At 39.1% G+C, this 23653-nt stretch overlaps 1 protein-coding gene across 3 annotated transcripts in view; it reads left to right on the forward strand.

The window, feature by feature from the left end:
• The first annotated feature begins 610 nt into the window (after positions 1-610).
• ScsbetaG (Succinyl-coenzyme A synthetase beta subunit, GDP-forming) overlaps positions 611-23653 on the forward strand; it is a 42825-nt gene continuing 19782 nt past the window's right edge. The window contains exons 1-5 of one of the 3 annotated variants that reach the window (XM_072306474.1): positions 611-853; positions 7171-7238; positions 8118-8253; positions 10110-10209; positions 15769-15921. In XM_072306474.1, coding sequence (XP_072162575.1) covers positions 745-853; positions 7171-7238; positions 8118-8253; positions 10110-10209; positions 15769-15921 — 566 coding nt within the window. In that variant the 5' untranslated portion in view covers positions 611-744. Of the gene's footprint in view, positions 854-7170; positions 7239-7436; positions 7460-8117; positions 8254-10109; positions 10210-15768; positions 15922-23653 lie in introns of those variants that run through there. The other 2 variants (XM_072306475.1, XM_072306476.1) reach the window with 2 other exon arrangements.

The following is a 23653-nucleotide window of genomic DNA, read 5'->3' on the forward strand; positions in this document are numbered from 1 at the left end:
TGCTAAAAATCACCAGGAGACATTTCACTGAGGCCCCCCGTTTAACACTCACGTATAAGGCATGGCAGTATATCCAATATCTGTTGTGACTTATAATATCAGTCACAGAAGTGACAATAGTCTTGTCAGTGAACTGTATGTTTTTTGATTTGCCTCAGAATTTTGGTGTGGATTTTTACGAAAGCTCTCTCAAACTTTGAGTCATTTTATGGCACTCCAAAACCTGCCTTATCTCAATACAAAAACTGCCAGGAAGTATTTAAAAATTTAATTGCTGGGTATGTACACAGTCTTCGTGACTGAAATTCAATATTATACGGAGCAAAATACGCGTCCGCTTTTAGAGATTATTGAAAGATCATCAATTAAATCACCGCCCAAACCAATGACGATTATTTATCCACCGGCCGGTCGTAGAACGGAAATAATAATCTGATAGAGAAAATTACATAATACAGCTGGCAACGTAGGAATAACTTCGAGGCGGGATCAGTAATGTCCCAACTGGGTTTTATTTTGTACTCTATGGTTTTATTGGTAAAGTCCCCAGTGACGTAGTTTAGTCCCAGAGAACTGCGTTCAGAGTAGCGTAGAGGTTATGATTCAATAAAGTCCCAGACGACGTTCCATACAACAACGCATCTTCTAAAGCATGACCGAATCGTGATAACAACTGATAAGCTACCCCTCGCTCACCTCTCCTCAAACTCTTCTGAAAGCTGGACCGGCGAACTTTATCATGTTATGTTGAAATTATCATCAGGTCAAACACGGGAAATATCGAAACTTCCCTCATATTTCATTGTTGAGTACTTAACTACAATTGTTCATTATCCTAGAGTCTCTTTTACACGTAAGTTCGTTTTAGTAAATATTGTTTTATTCATAGCATGATCCGCTGTTGGTAACTGCGCTACTCAAAGTATTTAGGTTTTTCGTCTTGGTTCTGGGGGCAGAGATGGAAAGTGAAAATTCTGACATAGATCATCAGTAACTAGGAGCATGTCACTAATGAGTCTCTCTTCATAGTTCTGGTGAAGAATGAAAGAACTCTTCACTGCGTTAAGAATTGGCAAATTCCACCCAGTGGCGTGCAGTCTAGATAAGCGAGGCCTGCTTGCCTAAATATTTAGGAGTAAAGACCAAAATTATACTCTTATACATGTTTTGAATTTCAGCCAAAAATTATTGTTTTTAGGTTTTAAGTAGGTAAATTGTGGTTCAAACAGAAGGGGAGAGACAGGGCATGGAACCACTAACGACAGGAAAGGTGCAGAACGGATGGAGGTGACTTAGCTTGCTCCACAGCCAAGACTAACTCACGCTCTGTGAGACGAAAGGGGCTGAACAGAAAGCCATTGCTCTGCAGGAGAATCAAGACTGGTGGGGAGAGTGGCACGTCCTGAGTTCGAGCGAATCGATGCTTGATTGCAGCTAGCTTCCCTTGGCCCTTCACCGCAGTGTGCTGCTCTTGCCTTCGCTGCGCTCTCTTGTTTCCTCGTTTCATAAGGGTTAAGATTGCTCCCTTTGGAGCAAGATATGCCCTCCAATTTCTTAATATGTTGTCCATTTCCGTCTACTTGGTGATGAATGTGACAGTCTCAATCTAGTTTTAAACACAGATATATGAATTTCCAGCAAATTTATGTGGTTCAACAAATTCTTAATGCTCCAGAAGTGGGTCTAGAAATACCTTGAATAAGTGGCGAAATTGAGAGATAAGAGCTAGGGGTGGTCCTCCAATGCTCAAACATATCAGGAAACAAGTTCAGGGAAATAAAATAATAAGAGAGCAAGAAATGAGACCACACTTTTTCAAAACGTTCTATTGTATTTTATCCGTAACGCGAGAACCAATCATTTCACCAAGGTCAAATACAGTGTTGTATGTACATGACTTGCAGAATTTCATGGAAAGTCACCCTGACAGAGAGTCCACATCGCCTCGAGAGGAGAAATGACAGACAAGAAAGTCAAAGTCGAAAAAATTGAATTATGACTTGATAAATTATGCAACCTTTAAAACGGTATATTTATTCTCGTAAGTCGTAGGGAATATTTTTTGACGTTTTTCAGCGCAAACTGCAACACTTGCACTCAAACTTCTCCGGGGAGGTATAGAGTCCCTTTATACTGAGAGTCAAGACAATTTGAATCCATTTCTGATTGGTTCCCGTATTTTAGGCCTCCACAGTGTCACAAACGGGAATAAAGATTACATTTTCACCAATTGCAAAGATTATAATCTGAAATGGACCAGGGAATTACGGGTTCGGCAAGGAACAAACGGAATGAGAGGAGGAACGGAGAAAGGCATTTGAGAATGGGCCGATCAAAGATTACGAAAAACGTTCAATTTCTGTAATCTTTATTCCCGTTTGTGACATCCATGAGCCGAATTGTCTTGACTCTCAGTATATAGGGACTCTAGGGAGGTATAGATTTTTAAAGTTTTGCAGAAAAGGCAACTATGCCCCCCTGCTCCCTCCCCCCTAATCATCCGAGGGGGCTGAGATTTTGTCCAGCCATTGGGGACGCCCACATTTAAGCAAAGTTTGGACCCACACAAAAGGGGGTGGGGGGCAAAATCGGCGTTTTTGGAACAGCCTCTATCGTAAAATTTTCCATCTCCGTCTGGGGGTGATCGCAGTAGCAAACGATATATTGCATTGGCAGTGACGAGTGTGAACTACTGATGAGATCTGAAGAGACCCACGGCGTTTCCCTCGCTTAGTATTCGGCCTGAGTTGGACATCCTTCCCCTCAGTCTTTCTCTGATACTCAGTGGAAATTATGTTTTGACTCTAATGAAACTTTTTGGAGTTTTGTGGCCATAATTTCCCTACAAAATAGTGTTGACCCAGCGCTATTCTACCAGAACTGGGGAATATAAGTATAGACAAATGTCACATCAGAAAATGGCACCATTCAATAGAAATTTATCCGGCAACTCATGGGACGACCGATGATTGATGCAGTCAGGTTGATGTGACTTCTAGTATATTTTCCGAAGAAAATACACTATTGCAATTATTGCATTCTCCCATGATGTCGGACCCAGACCTGAGACCTTGTGAAGAGCACCGATCACATGCCGCAGATCACGAAAATATATGCCATTCAAATTCATGTGCATATGTACAAGTATGCGATAAAAACACAAAAAATCAGTGGGAAACAAGGCTAAAATCAATAAACACAATATGTAGAACGTTTTGGCTGGTCAACCAAGCCTTTATCAACCGCTAAAACACAAATAAAAAATTAAAACCAAGGCTAAAAAAACCACTACATTAAAACGCACGTGATCAGCCCATACGAAAAGGACTAATCTATGTAGGTATAAATGTGTACATATGTTAATGTGTCTTTTTGTCTTATGTATACATGTACGTATGTATTTCCGCCTTTTTACGATTTTTCGATTTTTGAGTTGTTATATATCTCTCACGTTGAAAGATATTTTGACCAATTCTTTTTCTCATTGTAGAGTCTTATTAGAGCTACTATTCCGCCAAAAAAATTGAAATTTGATGCAATAGATTTTGAGGGGTGGGACTCAAAAGTGGGGGGAGGTCAAATCTTGTCCACTCGATAACTCGCGTTAAAATGAAACTTTTGAGCTGAAATTATGGGTGGTAGTGTAGTTCTAGGACTGGCCTGGTATTATATTTGAGCAAAATCGGCTGCGCCGTTTAAAAATGACGAGCTATGAAAATTTGAGGGGGGGGGGGGGGGGTGCGCGGCATGAGGGGAGCCGGCCGGAGTGGGGCGGCACAGTGACCCCACGGAAGGAGGGTTTTGGACAAACTGTTCGTCGTAGGGATGTCGATACTTATCCGATACTTGCAAAGTATCGATACTTTCGATCGATACTTAACGATACTCGGCATCGATACTCCACGATATCGATACCATGCAGTATCGATGCCAAGACCCCAGTATCGACGGTATCGATACTTAATCTGATTTGGCCATGAAGAAGGCCTCTTTTTCTTTTTTAAAAAATTCTCTCCCCACTATTTCACCTTCAAGATGCACTGTGACAAACGACGGAGTAATCAAGTTTCTCAAAATGATTATACTTCAATAAAAATGTTAAAAGCTCAGTTCGATAAGTGTAGTTAAAGGCTCAAATAGCTGACTAAGGACGCGAACAGGGCTTTTTCGAGAGAGGCGTAAATCTGGCGGAATTTAACGGCCGACAGACATACGCACACTCAGACACGGCATAATTCAGAAATAGTATCGATACCTCATAAGTATCGATACTTCAGCTCGATGCTCGATACCGGTATCGATGCTTAGAGTCGATACCAATATCGATACCGAGTATCGATACTTCCCTGAGTATCGACATCCCTAGTTCGTCGCACAGTGGGTCAGGGTAAAAGACCTGTCTTAGAACAAAATCTCATCCTTTTAACCGTTACGACTATTTTTCAAATTGAAAAAAAATGGCTGGGAAAAATTAAAAATATTGGTAAATCCCAAGACTTCTGCTCCCACTTGGAGAAATACGCTCTCCTTCCCGCGGTGGATGCGTGGGTCACTTACTTATGTAAAGGGAAATGCGACTGATAAGACGCGCGCGAGGCGGAGTGCCGGTTTTTTCCCATTCTTTTCTTTTCCCAGTTCCATCCTGTTGCATTACATCGGTTACCTAAGTCGAAAATCTGGGCAGGTTTTGACGTTTTTGTCTAAGATACGGCGAAAGCCCCCACTTACTAGCTTAAAGAATCATCCAAGACCAAAAATTTGCAACATTCAGAGGGATAATAACAAAATTTGGGTACAGAGATTGAAGCGCATTAATACAGCAATCAATAGTAATGTTCTTCTAGCATATAAGTGCATTGGTAAACGTGAGGCAATGGACATCACTTCAATCGAGAAATAATAAGGCCTTGTTCACACGAGTGCGGTTCGCGGAATTTGTTCCCGGAACAAGTTTTAGCTGAGCTGAAAACTTATTCCTCCTAAACCCAGAACTTCCCCCGCACTCCGAGCTTCTACATACAGGGTGTTTCAGACCACCCGTACCAGGTCTTTTTCTCGGTTGTTTTAGGTCGTACGAAGTCGGGGACCGCGGGGTTGAATGGGGAATCGACCCCAAGGAATCCGAATTTCGTGGTCCCGAAACCCTCCCCCTCCCCCTTGGGGGATGAAGGGGGGGTCACGATGCTAAAAGTCACGGTTCCCGACCGAATTGCGGATAAATCGCATCAGAATTGAAATGCACGGAAAATTTCACGTGAAAGTGACCCCTAAAAATCCAAATTCGGCCCATCTAAGACCCAAAAATGACCCCCTGAAGAGGGGGCCAGTAGCTTCCTCCATAATTTCTCTTTGGTCTCAAAATTGACGAAGATTCTCCAGAAAAAGACGGATTCCCAGGTAATCAACCCCGAGAAATCCAAATTTCATGGTTCCGTAGCTCCTCTAGCTCCCCTTGGGGGGTAAACGGGGGGCCCAATTTATAAAATCGGGGCTCCTTTCCGAATCGCAAATTGATTACATCCAAATTGAGGAGCAGTAGAGTACCTTTATAGACAGAGTATGGTCATTCGTATCTTTTTACTGCAGGAAAACTATTCCGGTTTTTGATTGGTCAACGACTTTTTAGGCTTCATGATGCTCTTAGGGCCGTAAATAAACAAACAAGATGGCGACTCTCTGTATCATTGATAAGAAGCTACATTTGAAAAAAATATCAATTATTATTATTGATATTATTATTATTGATAATAATATTATTATATAGCAGTTACAATTTAAACTAGCATATCTACGAATAACACACGAAAAACACGTGAATACATTGTTAAACCTTTCACCTTTATCACAGGAGGATGTAAGATGTGCATAACCTCAAACTTCCTTGCTGATAACAGCCATCTTGTATGTTTATTTACGGCCCAAAGAGCATTGTGTCAGCCTATTCGCTCGCGACCAATGAAAAACCGGAACAAAAATGGCCATACTGTGTCTATAAAGGTATTCTACTGCTCCTCAATTTGGATGTAATCAATTTGCGATTCGGAAAGGAGCCCCGATTTTATAAATTGGGCCCCCCGTTTACTCCCCAAGGGGAGCTAGAGGAGCTTCGGGACCATGAAATTTGGATTTCTCGGGGTTGATTACCTGGGAAACCGTCTGTTTCTGGAGAATCTACGTCAATTTTGAGACCAAAGAGAAATTATGGAGGAAGGTACTGGTCCCCTCTTCAGGAGGTCATTTTTGGGTCTTAGATGGGCCGATTTTGGATTTTTAGGGGTCACTTTCACGTGAAATTTTCCGTGCATTTCAATTCTGATGCGATTTATCCGCAATTCGGTCGGGAACCGTGACTTTTAGCATCGTGACCCCCCCTTTAACTCCCAAGGGGGGTAGGGTTTCGGGACCACGAAATTCGGATTCCTTGGGGTCGATTCCCTATTCAACCCCGCGATCCCCGACTTCGTACGACCTAAAACAACCGAGAAAAAGGCCTGGTACGGGTGGTCTGAAACACCCTGTATGTTTTTTTAGATGTGAATTTGTTTGTTTTTTTCTTTTACGTCCTTTACATGTCTTATCATTTGTTTTTTTTTACTTTGGCGGCCGTAATAATATATTATTTTGCAATAATTGTACAGTTTTATTGAAGTTCCGGTTCCAGTTCGAGCGAACTCGTGTGGACAGCATCCCTCCTTTCAAGGAACAAGTTCCGGGAACTGAGTAGTTCGTCGAATAAGTTCCTCGAACCACGCTCGTGTGGACAGGGCCTAAGAAAAAGTTTTGTTTTTATTAAAACTTATGTCGATTAAAACAATTCCAGTCTTGTGCCCCGGTAAATTCTAGAAAGTCACTTATTTAGTAAAGCACATGATCAACTGTAAAAATCATGATTTATGCTGAAGCGTACCTTGACCTGTTACTTCAGTTACGAGCTTTCTGGCATTAAAGGTAGTATCTAACTAATTGAGTGTCCGTACTTGGTTGTTCCCATGGAGTCCATGGCATGGGCAGAATATCAATACATAGAGTAATCTAAGTTTCTGAGCAGCAGGGAATAAACTTGCAACATTTGGTTGCTCCTTTTATGTTTCTGACTCACTGTTTAAAATATAAATCGTAATAAAATAAACATAAGAATATGGGTAATAAATATTGTAACTGTTGTTCTAGGGTCTCTCACTAACAAAATGCTTGGGAAAGTTGCAAGGCAAGTGTGCTCACCTCTTCATCCCAAGAAGGTAACTTTTTTCAACCAGCATCTCAGGCTTGCAAGTCATTCAGTCGGTAGTCCAAAAGAGTATTCAGCCCCGATTTCATCACATCTTGTCAAATTTAGCCTTTTCAAAGCCAAACTTCTTTATGGCTTGTACAATGCATTTCATGCTCAGATGATATTTTCGGTTCCTGGTCGGACATTTTCGCTCGTGGAGTCCTAATCTGCAGTCGATAAGTTTAACAGGTACCTGTTACCCTGAGTGCTTGTTAAAAAACCAGAGGATTAATTCGTAACAAGAGGTGATAGAGCCAGGCCTCAGTTGTGAATGGGACTGATTTTCAACCGGAATCAGCCTAATTACCTACCTACAACCTGCATCGGATGTTGCCTGATTTCCTTTCATGTTTTGTTTGTCAGCCGGAAAGTTACATAATATCATTCAGACTTGAAAAATCTAAGAGAATTGCAGATAAAATATCAAGGCGTCATTTTCTTTGGTCCTCTGTTGAAAAATTAAACTTGTGGCGGAAAATTAGACACCAAGAAATGTAATTTGGCTGAATTGGGTAAAATCCATCGAATTCTCGAATTAACATTGGAACAAACCCAAATTGTTGTATCTCTGACTATAATTCATTAAGAATTATCTGCCATCAAAAAGGTACTTCCATGAGACCTAAAATTTCCGCTTGCCAAATTTGAGCTTTATTCTCTAGTGTATTTAATGTGGCAGGTGGGTGAACATTGAGTAGTGAAGATCAGGAAAATATAATTACTTCTGTAAAGATTTAGGTTCAATTGGCCAATCTGCCTGTTTCAATTTTGCTTGGCCGATTACAGAAAAATGAATGCATCAAATGATTTTTGATTTCATGATTTTTCTCATTATCCATTTTTACAGAGTTTCATGCAAATTCGAAAATTGAATTTACTAGAATGCCACTGCAAAGATCTCTTAAGGAATCACAATGTAAATGTTCAAAACTATAGAATCATTGAAAAAGTGGAAGATTCAAAGAAACTGTTAGATGATTTCAGTAAGTATCTTTAATTTGGTTTTTTATCTTATAATTTATGAGCTGCCTGTGAATCCTGTGAAGAAATCATATATTTTGTTGACTCTCTCACTGAAAAATACCGCTTAATAAACAAATCAAGGTTAAGCTGAGAATCAAATGACTTTTCCTGATATTTTTGGACCGATTGTAACGCTACGCTAAAGGAGTATTCGATAGATTATCATGACAGCCAATGGGCCTGTTGCAAACTTTTGCTAGAGCAAAAATAAGAGTTGTCTCTATTAGTAAATGTGCCAAAATTCACCATGAGCGCATTGGTAAAGTTTGCAATTCACTCCTAACTTCACAATCTGTGTAAGAAATTTACATTATTTTGAGCTTCCGGCTTCAAAAGTGATATTACAGCACAGGTGAACATTTCGTTAGAAAAGCCGTTCCATTCAACCCTTTCACAATAGCAATACCCAAGATAGCCAACGCCTCTGCGCGCAAATTGCAATCGGGAGTTCAAGGTCAACCAAAGTGGATCTCTAGGTATGAACGCGATATAATCGTGAATGTAAACACGCTCAGTTGTTAACAAATAGTTAGAATTTCATCCAGGCACATGTGTTTTGGCGAATTGGTGTCGGCCATGTTGAATGTAGTGTAGTATCCTAGTGCACAGGGGTTGGATAGAACGACACCTCTAACGAAATGTTCACCTGTGCCATAGTATCGTTTTTGAAGCGGGAAGCTCCAAAAAACGCAAATTTCTTATGCAGACTATAAAGTTAGGAGTGCATTGCAAACTTTGCCGATGCGCTCATTGTGATTTTTGAGACATTTACTGACAGAAACAATTCTTAATTTTGCTCCAGCAAAAGTTTTCAATAGGCCCATTCTACCTGGCTCATCAATGAATTTCCTTTTTTCCTTATTTGCTCACTATTTTATTGTCAACAATGGACCAACAGGGTGAAAGGACCATTTTTAGAGAATTGGCCCATAAGTGCCATTTTATGCACTTTCAGGCGTAGCTCACTAACCCTACTGAAATTACTGAGCAAGATAATGTAAGGATAATCACCAATTTTGAGGTGTATGTATCTTACTATGGTCCACAACTCTCAAAATAACTCAATGAAACCTCAATTTTGCCTCGCTGGTCTGACTGTTGGGAAAAATACAAATATGATTTTCCAATTTAACACAGTGCGTTTCACAACCTTCTCACATGAGATGTGCAGTATTGTACGTTTTTTTTTCTTTATGCATGTACTACAGTCTTGTGTTTCCTGTCTGTATTTGGCAAAAAAATGGCATGTTATCGAAAATGCACTTACCAAGCAAGTATTAACATATCCATCATGTTGATGTACCATTAATCGATCTTCAATCGCTAGTAGCAACACCGATTTTGGTTTTTCTGTACAATATATTAAACGAAAAGCTCAGTTTATTTTCTGACTTATTGTGTTCGATTTTAAAATTATTTTATTTCCAGCACATTTTTTTGTCCCTCGGATTTATGAGTTTGCCTGTGTATACACTTTCTCCTAGTGCTTTTCACAATATTTTCTTGCTTTCCCTTTCTCGTTCACATGGCACATGTGAAAGTATCGAATTGAAGCAATTTAGTTATGAGAAAAGAGGTCCAAAGAATTAGGAAGTTATTCACATTACTGAGATCTGCGCTCTCAAACACAGGAACAACTTTTACCATTTCATAAAAATTCAGAAACCGGATACCTACAATAAATTATTTTTTAAATGTCTTAACAAACATTTTTGCAGTATTTTATAAAGATGAATGAACAGTTTTGAAGGTTATTTCAACCATATCAATTTTCAGTGAATTGCTTTTGTCTGAGCACTATGTTCTTTTGTCACAGAAGTAGATGAGTACGTTATCAAAGCTCAGGTTCTGGCAGGTGGACGAGGCAAAGGACACTTCAGCAACGGATTTAAAGGTGGAGTTCATATCACAGAAGAGTAAGTCACCAGTCACAGTCTTTTCTATCCATAGTATCCTTTCCTAACCCCCCCCCCCCCCCAATACTTGCATAATAGTGTCATGCGAAGTGAGATTTGACTTTGCTGTAAAGGAATATTTTATTTATTAATCAAAGAAGGGATTCAAGTAGAGGACTCATTTCTCCTCAATTAATTTGAATTTTTTATTGAACAACAAGACTGTTTCATAGAGCGACTTCCAGAATTATACATATAGCATTAAGATTATATTTAAGAATGTCCAAATCCAGTCGAAATTTTCTTCATATAATTTGTTTGATGAACTGTATGGATTCAGGAAAGGGAGAGGGGTGACTAAAGCGACTGCGTCAAAATTTCTGAAAGAGGGTTATTCAAAATCGGCGATTTTACCCAACGCTTGGATTTTGCCCGGAGTTGGATATGTTGTTCCCTATCACAAGACACGCCTTTTTCCGGCATTGGCAAGTTCACCCGAAATTTTTCCCGCGCGCTACAGCGTTGCCAAGTTGAAAACAGGCAAATTCCGTAAGTGGCATTAAAATTGAGCTATGAAGTTGCGGTTTTAACGAAAATTCTCTAAAAATTACGCACTTTTAGGAAATGACCATGTTTTTAATGTCGCATTAATTTTAACATGCATTATTGCCAAAGAACCCTGCACAGAGCATGGGGTCAGCGGCTCTCGATGAAAGTCGATGAAACTTTAATAGATTGATATGAAGTTCATAATTAAGGGAAATCCAAAAAATTAGCTCACTTTTGCGAGTAGAAACCGAGATATTCGCAATTGAATCTGGACTATTTTCTATCATGCCGCAGCATGGCGGGAGAATTCGGAGTCCCCTCTCCTCTCGTTGTTCGGCGTTCTCGATCAGACCTCACGTCACTCACGTGAAGATAGGTGCTTATGCGCTCGGCCGCACGGTGGATCGAGTCAATGGTACAGGTCGGTCATGGGCGATTCGGGCGAATCGCATTTTTTAAGGGTCAAAAGTGTTCCTCAAGAGTTATATTTTAAGGATCTGACATTGATTTGGAACGAAACATGTTCATTTTTGTAACAGATGGCATCAAAGAGGGGCTTTGCGTAATTTTTCATTTTAGCGAAAAATCGTCCGAGTCTTTCTATTCCATTTAACTTGCTTTTGTTTAAATTAGTGCTAATTTCATTGATGGATTCTTATTCTTCAGAGTCTGGAGAACACATTGCACTAGTAATTTTTTGTATTCGGCCCATTTTTTCAATGATTATGTTCGCGCTAATGTGCTCATCTCAAAAAGCAAAAAAAAAAAGTTTAGGTAAACTTTTAACTACCCATCCGCCACCATCCGCCAGAAAATTTGGTGTAGGCATGTTTTGCCAAATTTGGCAAAAATTGCTTAAAATCGGCCTTTTTGGCGGATTATAGCCTGTGACTTTCCAGGAGTGGATCAGACGACAAAATTAGTTATTTCCACAGTTAAAAGTCGTTAAACTTTCTACAAACTGAGTCAAATTCTTTCTGCTCACGGTAAAATTAAATGCGCGACAAGCAGCAAACTGAAAAAAAGACACCAAAATTGGCGCTTTTCGCGGTTTTTGTCGTAAGTTTCTTGTTCTCCGATTAAGAGAATGTTTCTTAGGAAAATCTGAATTACACCGAGTGTAACGACAAACTATTGTATTGTTACATGTATAGATAAGAGCGGCTTTAACAGCGGTCTCTCGCGCTCCGCAACGCCTAACCACCATAGTCCCTTGTCCACCCACAGGTCCTCAGTAATTTGGAGTGCCCTTGTTCCTTTTTAAGCCCCTTATTGCTCTTTCCTGGGCGTCTTCTTAGTTTGGTGTTGTTACTTTTTTCTATTAAACTCCATTTTCTCAGAATTATAAAATAAAATTGTATACTGAATATAGGGCGATGAATAATAACGGTCAAATACCGCCAAAATTCAACAATTGTACGTAATTTTGGCAATATTGCAATGCGTCTTGTCTTGTTTTAATGAAGTCAGTCTGAGGAGTACATTTTATTCAGTAATTTTTAGCAGAAAATTTTCCATTATTGTTTCAAAATGTGGTTTATTGACATGATTCGATAAAACTCACTATTTTATGAATTTCTCCTCTCTGAACTAAATACCCTAGTTATTAGTATATATCTAAGTTGAAAATTAAATTATTCTACAGAAGTGTATTATTTTGCACGAGAGATACATTTATAAAATTTAAAAATAAGAGGTGAACAAAGAATATAGGACAATAATATCGAAAAAACCAGCGAAAATTAAAGTATTTTGTTTTTGCTTGACAACATTGGAATATGTTCGATTTTATTTTATTGTTCAATTTTATTAAATTCTGCTCATGTTGTTCATTAGTATAGTCAAGAAACATTCTCTTAATCGGAAAACAAGAAACTCAGGACAAAAACCGCGAAAAGCGCCAATTATGTTGTCTTTTTTTCAGTTTGCTGCTTGTCGCGCGTTTAATTTTACCGTGAGCAGAAAGAATTTGACTCAGTTTGTAGAAAGTTTAACGACTTTTAACTGTGGAAATAACTAATTTTGTCGTCTGATCAACTCCTGGAAAGTCACAGGCTATAATCCGCCAAAAAGGCCGATTTTAAGCAATATTTGCCAAATTTGGCAACATCTTGGTGACAATTTTTTTATGAAATGGTCAAATTCGGATTCAGCGCCAAAAATAACATAGGAAACCATGGAAGTAATGCTACCCGGTGTTTTTTGAGGCTAAAGTTTCTATCCGCCCGGACTCAAAAAGCGTCGTCGCTCCATAAAGCCGTTCACAAAAATGGTGATATCTCGCGAACCAAAAGTTTCCCAACGAGCTATAATATGTCGATGGATGCGGAATCGAACGAACTATCGATTAGACAACTTTTCATTCAAATTTGAAGATAGCTCTTTGGGTATTTGCGGATATGTAGCATTTGTCAAATTTAAAAATCGGAAATTTGGCAATAATGCATGTTAAAATTAATGCGACATTAAAAACATGGTCATTTCCTAAAAGTGCGTAATTTTTAGAGAATTTTCGTTAAAACCGCAACTTCATAGCTCAATTTTAATGCCACTTACGGAATTTGCCTGTTTTCAACTTGGCAACGCTGTAGCGCGCGGGAAAAATTTCGGGTGAACTTGCCAATGCCGGAAAAAGGCGTGTCTTGTGATAGGGAACAACATATCCAACTCCGGGCAAAATCCAAGCGTTGGGTAAGATCGCCGATTTTGAATAACCCTCTTTGCTGAACCTCCTATTATGTAGACCACCCCGATCTGTGCTGTCAACTTTTGCTCATCTGAAATCCTTCTGGCTACGAAAAAATATTTTAGGCTTTATTTGACCGCTGAAGCCGAATTTTTCGTTTCCTGAAAGATGAACATTCCCCGTGGAAACCCGTTAGCATGGTTTTTTCAAAATATCTCCGATCCAGTGCAATCATAAAAATCGTTATTTCTGAAATTTAATCTGATAATAATTTCCCTAAAAAATGACCCGAAAAATATTATTGTGGGTCCAAAAAAACTGTTGCCAGAGTTGGGGAAACTTATACAACGAGAAAAATCGTGCTTTTCCGTCCTGTTTTCGACTACCTTAATCCCTGTGCAAGATATAAGAAAAGTAGTTATTTCCAAAATTAAAGATGGTATAATTCTACACTAGATTCTTGAGAAAAATTATGTCACAGGTCTAATGGCACCGTTGTAGGAATGGTGGGAAGCTCAAAAATGAGCGAAAAATCATATTTTCTTGGGTATTTTTTCTTTCCGCACTACCTGTTCATCCTGGAAAGATTTGCTAAAATAGTCTAATGGGCCTGTTCCAAACTTTTGCTAGAGCAAAAATAAGAGTTGCTTCTTATAGATAATGCCTCAAAAATCACGATGAGCGCATCGGCAAAGTCTGAAATGCACTCATAACTTCACAATCTGCGTAAGAAATTTGCGTTTTTTTAAGCTTCCCGCTTCAAAAACGATACTACGGCATAGGTGAACATTTTGTTAGAGGAGTCGCTCCATCGTCGGCGATATTCATCATGGCCGACGCTTGCACGCAGTTCCGCGCGTAATTCAAGGAGAGTTCAAGGTCAATCAATTCGGGCGTGGAAAATATGAACGTTAACACACCGATTGTTATCTGGTCTAATCCAGTTCAGGTGTTATCTCGTCCCATCAAACGTGTTTTGGCGGATTGGCGTCGGCTATGATGATTATTGCCGACAATGGAACGACTCTTCTTACAAAATGTTCACCTGTGCCGTAGTATCGTTTTTGAAGCGGGAAGCTCAAAAAACCGCAAATTTCTTACGCAGTTTGTGAAGTTATGAGTGCATTTCAGACTTTGCCAATGCGCTCATCGTGATTTTTGAGGCATTATCTATAAGAAACAACTCTTAGTTTTGCTCTAGCAAAAGTTTGCAACAGACCCATTGTAAGGGCCACAAAGTCACTTTCGTGTGCCTTGCTGAAACTTTCAGGGTATTGGATATGAATTATTTGGGATATTAGTAATAATGAGAATAACCGAATCATTTTGGATTAGAGACAGATAGGTTTTTATTAATGAAACAATATGATTGCAAGGACTGAGACCTCCTACATGACTAACTTATGGCTTAAATTAGGAAAGCGAATGGTTGGCTTCAGTTTACGCAATAGCTATGGAAAAAACGCTTTCTAGCTGACCCCTTGCACTTTTTGCAACTGGATCGTGAAAACATTAACGCTAAGTCAAAACAAGAATGCCTGAATTGGATAGTTTCAACGCCCCCCCACCCCGGTAATGAAGCCTTCCAAAAGTAATATAGTTAAAGACACAAGGATAAAATAGAAGAAAAAATAAAGGACAAAATCGATAAAAAATAATGTAATAGTATGTCAATAAAGTAATGAATGATCACAAATAGGCTAAATTGGACCATCTTGTACAGATACATTAAGGAAATTCTAGAAATTAGACACGAACGTATTAATGTATGTACAAAAGTTTATGATACACAGCCAACTTCCCCTGAAGTAATGCCATCAGGCGGTCCTGGGGCCCTATTGAGTTTCGATTTTTTAAACTATGTTATGACATCCTTTTGTACCCTGTTTCAATATGTCTGTTAAATATGCAAAGAACTTAATAAATACTTTTAAAAAAAAACCTCTTGCTCTGGCCTGAAATGCTACGAAAACTCCTGAGAGTATTTCCCTGATCACCACAAATGCATCTTAATCTGATTAAGCCTAAAACTTGTTTTCATAAATCATATCTTGACCGGACAAAGTGTGGTTGAGTGGGTGAGATCTCAAAAGAGTGGAAAGAAGCTTTTAAATTTTCGGCATTTTCAGATCTGGTAGGGACCACTTTCGTAGATACTCAGATTAACCGTTATCCGCTATGAAACTTCAAATCCTCCTTTCTTCTATTTTATACAGACTATGTATGAAACAAAATGTTTTGAAAGTCAGTTTCCTTTGCTCTAGAGCCTTCTTTTAGCATTCACAATTATCTGTATGTGCACTAAAAATTTAAAAATTGATGATCCTACTAATATCGTTTTCCAGTGTTAATACTGTTCCTGAAATCATCAACAATATGCTTGGTCATCGTTTGATCACCAAACAAACTTCACAATCAGGTGTCCTCGTCAGTAAAGTTATGGTTGCAGAATCTGTTAGTATTGTCCGAGAAACTTACTTTTGTATCTTACTGGACAGGTAATTTTTTTTCAATTATAGAATTTTTAAAATATAATCCAACTGTTGTTAATGGATCTTTTTACAATGATGATTGCTTAAAGCAAATGGAAGTGGGTTTCTATTTCCTCTTTCAAAAATGTCTCGTGTACCATTTTGAACTGAGTTTTGAGTAAGAGAAGAAGCCAAGAATTGTGCACTGATTGTGAGCTTATAGACAAGCCACCCTCGGTAACTTTGGAATGAACGTGTTGTCCGTAGATGCATGTAAAGGAAAACTTCCAAGGTTTACCCCCCCAATCTCTGTTTTCACTCGTCCTCTTGTAAATCGAAATGGATCTATTGTATGCAAGAGATACAGCTTAGTAAATACACTCTATATGGGTGAAATCACAACAAAATCCTGGGGGCACATCAAAAGTATGAAAGCTATTCTTTAATGAGTAAACTGCCGGTAGCCAGGTTCACACAGACAGAGGAGCAAGACAACCAAACCTGATCAAACAAACAATTTCTCTCTTTTTCTGCTGTATGATTTCATTGGTTCTCAAGTGTTGGTTTCCTTCTTTTCTTTTTTATGCTCGAATAAGAAGCTTTAAATCACTTGAATTCTTTATGAAGGAAAGTTTCAAATAGCTTGTCAGATTCTTTGTTTATTTAGGCGAGGTTTTCTCAAGTCTCTCAGAGTGAAACTGACCGCCGGTCACTTAGAAGAACTGCCCGCAAACGCGATAAATGTGAATAAGCACTTAAAAAACTACGCAGATTTCACACTCAAGAAATGGATTTCAGATTTTTGTTATGTGTCCAATGTGATTTTCGTGCAATTTTACTTGTAAGAAGTCAATTTAAATGGTTGTATCTCTTGTATGCAACTGACCCATTGGGTGTATTTATGACAAAAGGAAGTAGGTATGTGAGAACCAGTTAAATCCAAGGAAAGTATCTGCATGGGTGTGTGTGCTATTAGAGGTGTTTTCAGCTAAGTTGGCACTTGTTTAGATTCCATTTCCATAACATTTACGCTGTCCAAAGAACTGCAATGTGGTCCAAAATAGCGGTTGAGGACTGACTACACTTGCAGTCAGGCCGCGGTCAATCCTAGATAGTTATCAGATTCCAGAAAAAATTCCAACTTAGCTGACGATACCTCTAGTTCTCTACGATTTTATTTATTTGGACATTATTCCTTCATAGCATAAATAGGTCCAATCATAGATCACTTTTTTGTGCAGTGAAAATGTGTAAATCTACAATAAACCACAAGATAAGGTCTGAACTAGAAAAAAAGTCACATGTCTTCTCTTTAAAATCTTACCTAGAAAACGATTCGCTGAGCAGATAGTCAAGAAATCAACCTCTATATGAGAAATTAACAAACATCTGGTCCGATTTCAAGACTTCCCATTTCATGATTTGTTTTTTTCATGAAATTTTGAAGAAAAAACATGTAGTGTATAGCTGTAAGTCTTGCCTTGCCAAGTGGCAGATTTGCACAATTAGATTGGAACGAGGAAAATGAGGGTAATTTCTGGGTGCACAGAAAATGCAGTGTCGTCTACTTTCGGCAAGAGCTTGTTAGTCCTGGAACCAGTTCACACGATTGTTCCCATTGCACCCTTGCAGGATCTCTCCCCGCCTCTCCTTTGTCAACATTGACTAGTGCCAGAGAAAAATCTGCCAACCTTCTTCTTAGTATTTTTAAAATCTTCCTTCATTTCCCCGGATTTAGATTGGGTTTGTTCTGATGAAAAACGTACATGATTAAAAGAAACTACAGGGTCATCCCATGCCAACTCAACAAACCATGTAACCACTCAAATCGGAACTCCATATTTTTTTTTCTTAATCCATAAGTCAACGTAAGATAAAATCTAAATTTTTAGCTTCATATGTCCAATACTTCTTGAGAAAGAAATTCTTAAAGTTATAGTGCCTTTTGTATGTATGCTCTCTACACACTCCAAAAACGAGAATGTCTTGCCTTTGAAGAAGCCTCATACTTTTTTCAGATTTAATGATTTTAAGCTGAAATTTGGCACTCTACTTAGTTGGTGTTAATTTTTTTTGAAGAGAGAATTTGCCCATTATACTCAACTCACTCAAAAGGGCCAACCAAGCTGGAGATATGCCCTTATTGCCCTGATTTCTAGGGCTGAAAAATATGAGTTTCAGAAATGGGGTAAAAACAAGAGCTAGCAAGATTTAGTATACTTCCCTTTTTTTTAAAAAAAAAAAAAAGACCCAGTGTATACCAGGTGTCCCAGAGTTAATATGCCAAACTACAGGAATCGATTTTTTTGGATAAAAATAAGACTTTTTCTAAAAAAAAATTCTGAGAATGCTTTTTTTCGACGCTCTAATCAATCAAAGTTGAGGATTTTTCCCTGATTTTTGCTCATAATTCCGGCGCCAAACGTCGAATGTTAATGTAATTTGAGGTCAAGGGGTAACTTTTAGCGTACTTTTAATTTTTGGGGTTTTAAATGCCTTCGATTTTGTAGAAAGACGGTAGGCAACATCTGTATATCAAAAATGGCTGTATCTTTGAGCCGATAAAATTTTTTAACTGCACTACGTGAAAGCCTGCGAAAATTCAATTGCATAAGGTAAGAGGTGTGTTTGAAAAAAAACTGATGGAAAAGCTCTTAATTATAGGTTAAAAAAAAGATCATCCTCCGAAAGTGCCTGTAAGGTGGGCAACCAATCAGCCTTGCACATGCACTAGGATTGCCTACCTCTTCGGGCACTTTTAATCCCCCTTGTATGTTACAAAAAATTAAGCAGTACAATTGTTAATTTTTGCATTTTTAAGGAAAACAGTGCTAGGCAATTTATTAATTTTTTTTTTTCAATTTAAGTGCTCGAATCAATTAAAATTTTATCAATCAAAATTAGTAACAACTTTACTAGTGAGGAAGAAAATTGATTGATTAATATGGAAACTATTTGCAAGCATCAAAGAATTAACGACTTTATGAAAAATATTTACGACACGTTTTCAAACTGAAGAACAAAACCCATCGAATGGGGAAAAAACCAAAACGGTCTGAGTCAGGCCTTATTTCAAAAATGCCACCCTTCTGCTTGAATGCAATCAGTGCTCATAATTATTTGGCTGGTAGCGGCTCGACATTGTTGTGGCGTGATTACTTGAAATGCTGTCATGATCTTTTTGTGAGATCCGGGACTTGCTCCACTTAAATTTATTGTTTCTTAAAACAACCCCAGACAAAATAGTCCATTGGCGTCTCAACAGGGCTCTGAGCAGGCCAGGTGCAATACGCTGATCGTTTGCAGAACCGAGGTAATCATTTGTAGTTAGCAGCAAGGGTGATTGGTTTCTTAACTTTCAGGAGCTTTCGGAGGACGATAATTTTTTACCCTGAAAGTACATAAGAGCTTCTTCATGAGTTTTTGGAAAAACGTACCGCTTACTTAATGTTATTAAAATTTTGCAGGCTTTCATGTGGTGCAGTCGGAATTTTCATCAACTCAAAAGATACAGCCATTTTGAATGATGTTGTCTACCGTCCTCCCGCAAAATAGTAGGCATTTGAAATCTAAAAAAATAAAAAGAACGCTAAAAGTTACCACTGGAAGTCAATTTTCACTGGCATTTGACGTTTGGCCCCTGAGTTAAGGGTAAATTTTGGGAAAAATCCTTAACTTTGAAGGACTATAGCATCCAAAAGAAGCACTTTCAGAGAAAAGGGGTTTATGCAAAATCGACAAAAATCCCCCTCCCCCCATGGATTTTGACCAATTTTCAGTATGTCATTCTTCATTATAGGAAACGCCTTTCCCCAAAATGTCATGGTCTGAAATGAATTTCTTTCCGCGTAGCGGCGATGCCGAGTTGAAAACTGTTAAGTTCCATATCTCTTGAACGGAAAGAGATATTGAGGTGCGGTCTGCGCCAAAATTCTCCAAAAATTGCGTTCTTTCGAAATATGTATTTAATTTGATCGTTTAGGTAATTTAAGATTGCAATGATGCCATTTTTCACACTTTCAGAAGGGTCAATTTTTTTTCAACCCTAGTACATCGTCAAATGCCGGACTCTCGATTCGAACAAAACGCTGTTCTTATAATTTTTCTTACTTTTCCATTTCTTTTGATGTATTATAACTTCCAGGGAAACGATTGGTAGCAGAGATATGAGCAATCTCAGTTTACACTCCGCGCGCGCCGCCTGGAATCCAGGCGCCGCTCGCCGCCGGGAGTCGTCTGCACACTCCCTCCCTTAAGCTTTACGAGGTCATTTCTATGTATTTTTTTGCGTACTTTCCGTTTCTGGCCTTTGAAAAGGCCCCCGATGAATTTTTAGGGGCTTCGCGGTCCATGGTTGCCATTTTTGGCTCGTATTTAGGTTTTTTTTTCAATTTTACCCACAATTCTACTGTAAAACTTATTTTAAACTGAAAACTATGTGCGTTGAGGGAAAAAACGTAAAAAAAAATTAAAAATTCTCGCAAAACTTTTCCTTCTGTTGCCAAATTTTCGAGAAATATCGTACCGATGAGCCAAATATCGGAAATATTGGATAATGCGCCACGCCATGTATAAGAAAATGGGGCACAGCTTTCATATTGACGCACATAACAGATCTTACTCATCTATACAACATATTGAAAAACCGGCGTTCCGCGCCCCCCCCCCCCCCAAGGACGCGTTTTTTAGTTTGGGTGTCCGGCCTCAGTTGTTCTGCCTTTTAAGTGACCCGCGCGTTCACCGCAGGAAGAGTGTATTTTCCGATGGGAGGGGCGGGGGCGGAGAGTTATCAATCTTTGGAGATTGGATTTACGTTTACACTGTTAGAGGCATTGATTATTCGAAGAAGGACTTCATGTTGCCAGATTGCAACAACAATCCTCATGTAATGTCTGATATGAAAAAATGTCAACAAACGCTGTGGCAAGCTTGAATGACGATGGATGAATCTCCATAACCCACTGTGCGACAACATTGCCGTCTTGTCCACCAATTATCAGTCTGCAACCCACTGTGCGACAATATAGCCATCGTGTCCACCAATTATCAGTCTGTAACCCACTGTGCGACAATATAGCCATCGTGTCCACCAATTATCAGTTCGTGACCCATTGTACGACAACATTGCCGTCTTGTCCACCAATTATCAGTTCGTGACCCACTGTGCGACAACATTGCCGTCTTGTCCACCAATTTTCCGTTCGTGACCCACTGTGCGACAACATTGCCGTCTTGTCCACCAATTTTCAGTTCGTGACCCACTGTGCGACAAAATTGCCGTCTTGTCCACCAATTTTCAGCTCGTGACCGACCCACTGTGCTACAACATTGCCGTCTTGTCCACCAACTTTCAGTTCGTCGCCCACTGTGCGATAACATTGCCGTCTTGTCCACCAATTTTCAGGTCCTGACCCACTGTGCGGCTTCCTTCCTCTTTTGCCGCACACCCTCCGCCTAAAACTTTCAAAGCTCGCCATTTTTAGACGGCTCGACCGATTTCGCTCAAATTCAATACCAGCCTAGAACCAAGTAAGATCTTCCTTTTGTAAAAATTTCGGGGGGAAAGCTTTTAGTTGCGCGAGTTATCGCGCCCACAAAACTGAACCTCCCCCCACTTCTCGCCCCCACCATTCGAAATGTAATACTTCGATCTCCGTTTTTTTCGCAGAATTGTAGTCCTGTTCCTCTACTTTACATCGCAAAAAGTTTCACCCGGAAATTTTTTAAAATGAGGGAAATATAACCCAGCAAAAATCGGAAAAACCACGATGAGTCGGATATATATTCAAACGGCATGCATAGGTATTCGTAATCTACGACCCATGATCGATGCTCATTACATGGTCTTTGGTCCAGGGTCTGACATCTGGGGAAAACGCAACAGTGTATTTCCTTCGGAAAATACACTAAAAGCATAGTTGTATCTGGATTCCCATTATGTGAAAATTGTCTGGGGTGTCACCTTTCGCGGCCTTTTCTTATGTGTAAGGTAGATCTTTTAAATGTTTTCGACCTTTAGTCATCCACTGCAGGGCTGTATCGTTTGTATTTTTGCTGTCCTTTTCATTTTTGGCAGTATAAATTGCTTGTGATGAATTTTAAAGGGCCTTACGATCCATTGTTTTCATTTTCCATGACCCAACAAATCCCTGAAGTCTGGCGCATTACCCCCCCCCCCCCCACCCTGTATTCTCACTACTAAGGAAATAGTAATTAAGGGTATGCAGCTCTTGGTTAATCTCACTTTGTAGTATAAACGCCCCTCCCCCTTACCAAAAAAAATCAACTTTTTGCTGCTATTTGTCCAGTATAAGCTGTTATGAGACTAATAACACCGCTCAACATGGGTTCTGTCCTCCGAACCAAACGAATTTTTTTCGATTCCAAGGTGCTAAAGAAGTCTGAAAATGCCCATATTAACTTCAGGAAAATTGTCTGGTGCTCAGGACGCCACCATTTTGAATTTTTCAAAATTGAGAAAACCCACGATTAGATTTTTGCAAATATCTCCTCAACGGTTCATCCCACCAAAAAAACAAGAAAAACCAGCAGAAAGAACATAGAAGTTCCTACCGAAATCACCCCAGCCCCCCGTGTTTTCTAGTTTAATGTTTTGGTCGTAAAATCAATATTTTCTTCAAAAATTAGCTAAAAGGCGAATTTTTGCTGATTTTAGGAGAAAGTTTGCTTCATATCTCCAGCCACGATTATCTGAGAAAAAAACTATTATGCTCTTTGAAAAGAGAGTAAAATTTACTGCTAGAAAACTTATGTCAATGGTTCCTAAACTTAATTTAATCCTGTGAAACAACAGTTTATTAGCTCTGTCCTTAAATGGGCCTGTTGTAAACTTTCGCCAGAGCAAAACTAAGAAGTGTTTCTTACAGATAATGCTTCTAAAATCACGATGAGCGCATCGGCAAAGTCTGAAATGCACTTCACAATCGGCGTAAGAAAGTTGCGGTTTTTTGAGCTTCCCGCTTCAAAAACGATACTACGGCACAGGTGAAAATTTTGTTAGAATAGTCGTTCCATCGTCGGCAATACTCATCATGGCCGAACCAATCCGCCAAAACCTGTGTGATGGGACGAGATAACACCTGAACAGGATTAGGCCTTGTTTCGACGGCGCAACTGTTGAGGGAAATTGGCGCAACTGTTGAAGGAAGGAAGTGTCTCAAAAATGTTTCACTCATAAGTGAAACTTTCAAGGTCAGAAATCTGGAACCTCAACAGTTGTTTACCTTCGATGTTTTGAATTGATAAACGCTGGTTACACGTGAAGCGGGAGTGTATTACGGGTGCTTTTTTTTCGGAGCGGTTATTATTTAGAAAAATGACAGTGGATTTTTAATCATTTTACGTTCATATTTAAAAATTGAATGAATACCTAAGTAATCTCAACAACCCTTCAAATCATGCTCGAGCTTATATTCTGAGTTCAGAAAAGTTGCCATAGGTAATTTTAGTGATGTTAAAAATAATTGTGGCAGGCGCAGAAATTCATCATATTGTTTATTGAGCTTCTAATGATCTTACAATAGGTAGATATAAGCATTGAAAGTGTAGGAGTGCTAATCCAGTAAAGCACCGCACCTTCACTCCATGGTGTCGTAAAGATTGTATGTCTGCCATTATTGTAGTGAAACAAATAACTAATCGGGAATACTTATGGGAATCGCTCCTTCAAAATATGATCAAAATAAGCGGATATTGATAGGTCAACAATGTATCGCTGAAGCAGAAGCGTCTAAATCCT

Source organism: Bemisia tabaci, chromosome 1 (assembly GCF_918797505.1).
Source record: "Bemisia tabaci chromosome 1, PGI_BMITA_v3".
Classification (NCBI taxonomy): Eukaryota; Metazoa; Arthropoda; class Insecta; order Hemiptera; family Aleyrodidae; genus Bemisia; species Bemisia tabaci.